This window comes from Rhinolophus sinicus, chromosome 5, assembly GCF_057876585.1.
Source record: "Rhinolophus sinicus isolate RSI-liver-muscle chromosome 5, RSI-T2T, whole genome shotgun sequence".
NCBI classification, from domain to species: domain Eukaryota; kingdom Metazoa; phylum Chordata; class Mammalia; order Chiroptera; family Rhinolophidae; genus Rhinolophus; species Rhinolophus sinicus.
The window spans coordinates 71569443-71572102 of record NC_142505.1 but is presented as its reverse complement, the minus strand read 5'-3'; the positions used below and the strand labels follow the sequence as shown (position 1 = coordinate 71572102).

Here is a 2660-nt window from a genome sequence, read left to right as displayed (position 1 = left end):
TCTTGTCCTCCGTTTTTGCTGGCTCTAAGATAAATGTTTTAAAATCAGCACTTTTTATAGATAAGAAATTAATGGTTTTAGGACTTATAGGCACCTGCCATCCTCATATTTAGAAGAATGGTCATGATGACATATCTTTAATTAGAGGAATAGTCATGGGTGAATTTTGCACCCATCTGGGCCTCAGTTTCTATTTGTAAAGTGAAAAAATGTATGGTTTCCAAGAGTCCTCTCAGCTCTTAATTGTTCTAATTCTGGAATCCAAGAATTAGTTTCCTTATAGCCCTTTTCATGTCACGATTTCTCAGGCTGTAGATAAAGGGATTGACCAGGGGAGTCACCACTGTGAAGATGATAGTGGCCACTTTGTCCTGGACTGAGTAGGAGGATGAAGGGCGCATGTAGATACCCAGGATTGCCCCATAAAAGAGGGAGACCACAGTGAGGTGAGACCCACATGTGGACAGGGCTTTCCTTATTCCATGGGAAGATGGCAACTTCAGTACATTAGAGAAGATATAAGCGTATGAAACGATTATACATGAAAATGGGGTCAGAAATATCAATCCACCCACAATGAATACCATCAGGTCATTGATAAATGTGTCAGAACAAGACAGCTTTAGAATAGGGTAGGGGTCACAGAAGAAGTGGTGCACAACATTGTTGGAACAAAATGTGAGTTGAACCATGAGAAGAGTATGCAGGACAGCGTGCAGGTTTGTAATGACCCAAGATACAACCACCAGAAGGACACAGAGTTTGGGCCTCATGATCATGGTGTAATGGAGTGGGCAGCAGATGGCAGTGTAACGGTCATAGGCCATCACACTCAGGAGGAATCCATCCATGTTGATGAAAGTGATGAAGAAGTAGATCTGGGTCATACATTCCATGTACGAGATAGACTTACTTCCCAATATGTGAGTCACGAGCATCTTGGGGATTGTGACTGATGAAAAACAGATGTCAACACTGGAGAGGTTGGCCAAGAAGAAGTACATGGGTGTATGGAGATGACTGTCACAGATGACGGCCAAAATGATGAGAAAGTTTCCAATGATGGTGACCAGATATATCCACAAGAACAACCCAAAAAGGACCTCTTCCTGCTCTGACTGCCCAGAGAGTCCCAGAAGAAGGAATTCTGTGACTCTAGTCTGGTTGTCTCTGCCCATATCTGCAGGGTAGAAAATATGGTGAAAAGTAAAAGGAAAAATGTTCTTTTCCTCCCCGCTTTTCTGTGCCCCTCCCCACTCTGGTTCAAACTGTTGTTTCTCAGTCCAGTTGTGTAGGACACAGCTCCCTGGCCCATGCGGGTGTTATGAGCCTTGTGCTACCCCCGGCTGAGGCATTCAGTCACCAGTTGTCGGTCAGCCACTCACAGCAGTTCACTGGCCGCTCATGATGGCTTCTGGCCACTCACGCTGGCCACTGGCCACTCCTGGCAGCACACGGTGGCTGACAGCAGCACATGGCAGCCCAGCTCCAGGGAGAGCCATTGTTCACAATCTTAGCTCTAGAGGGCACACGGCGCTCCAACCACCTGAGCCACCGGGCTGGCCCGGAACATTTTAATTAAATTGGACTTGTAACTTTTTAATGATAGCAGATCCAAAGTTTGTTTCTTAATTAACATTACTTCAAATATACAATTAGATGAGACTGGCAATAATATGTCATCATTTAAGCAATTTTTTTGTGATATTCTTTTTTAAATCATTCTTTAAGAATTAACTCACGTTAGATAATTCTATGGAGTTAGTTTTACTGAAATAAATAGCTGGTTAATTTCTATAATTTTAATTTATGTTTAGTTATCTTTGATTACATCCAGCTTAATTCATACTTCTCTAACATTTAGTGAATATCTGATAGATACAAAATATTCTCACATACATTATTTATTTTTATTCTATGAGTGATGAATTGTATCATTCATAGATGAGGACAGTGAGAAGAGGAATCAGAGATAAAGAAACTGAGACTCAGAGAGATTAGGTGGTGACAGATGAGATTGACAGAGCCCATGACATTTACAATCCTAAAACAGCTAAAACGCAGTTTTCTTTCAATTCCTCCTCAGTATTACCTCCAGATTTTGATTAGCTACTACTTATTGAAAATATAACCAAGTGTCAGGCACTGTACTCCTGCTTTACATACACTTTCCTATTTTATCCTTATTAAAATCTGTAAATTTTAGAAATAATAAGCTTCATTAAGCAGAAAGAAAAAAATGAAGCAAGGAGATTTAGCTATTTGGGCAAGGCCATACATTCTTTTACCTAAATAAAATGCTACTTTATACAACTCACTCAAATTCACTCTGGGTGTCTCTTACATTTTTCCAGGATTATACAATTTTAGGCTTTGAAGGATCTGCCCAGTGGTTTGTCCTCAACCTCGTGACTGAATAGCAGCAAAATATCCTCGCAATAGTTTATAATTATTGGCATGGATGAGCTAAGCATGCTGGTGAGATTGCTGTTGCAGGATTCTGCAAAGAGACTTCTTTTCTCCCTGTGCTTGTCAAAATATGACTACTTAGATGTGGTACTTGGTATAATATTATTATTGGAAAGAAAGAAGAGATTCACAGAGAAAGTAAAATTATTGGATATATCCCGGTGATAATCCCAGCGTTAAGAAATCAACAC

The 2660-nt window shown here is 40.3% G+C and overlaps 1 protein-coding gene across 1 annotated transcript; it reads right to left on the bottom strand.

Annotated features, from left to right (window-relative positions):
• Window positions 1-248: 248 nt before the first annotated feature.
• LOC109435676 (olfactory receptor 1f45-like) lies at window positions 249-1178 on the bottom strand. Its single transcript, XM_019713702.3, has one exon. It carries the CDS (start codon window positions 1176-1178, stop codon window positions 249-251), a length of 930 nt encoding a protein of 309 aa, XP_019569261.2.
• Between the last annotated feature and the right edge of the window lie 1482 nt (window positions 1179-2660).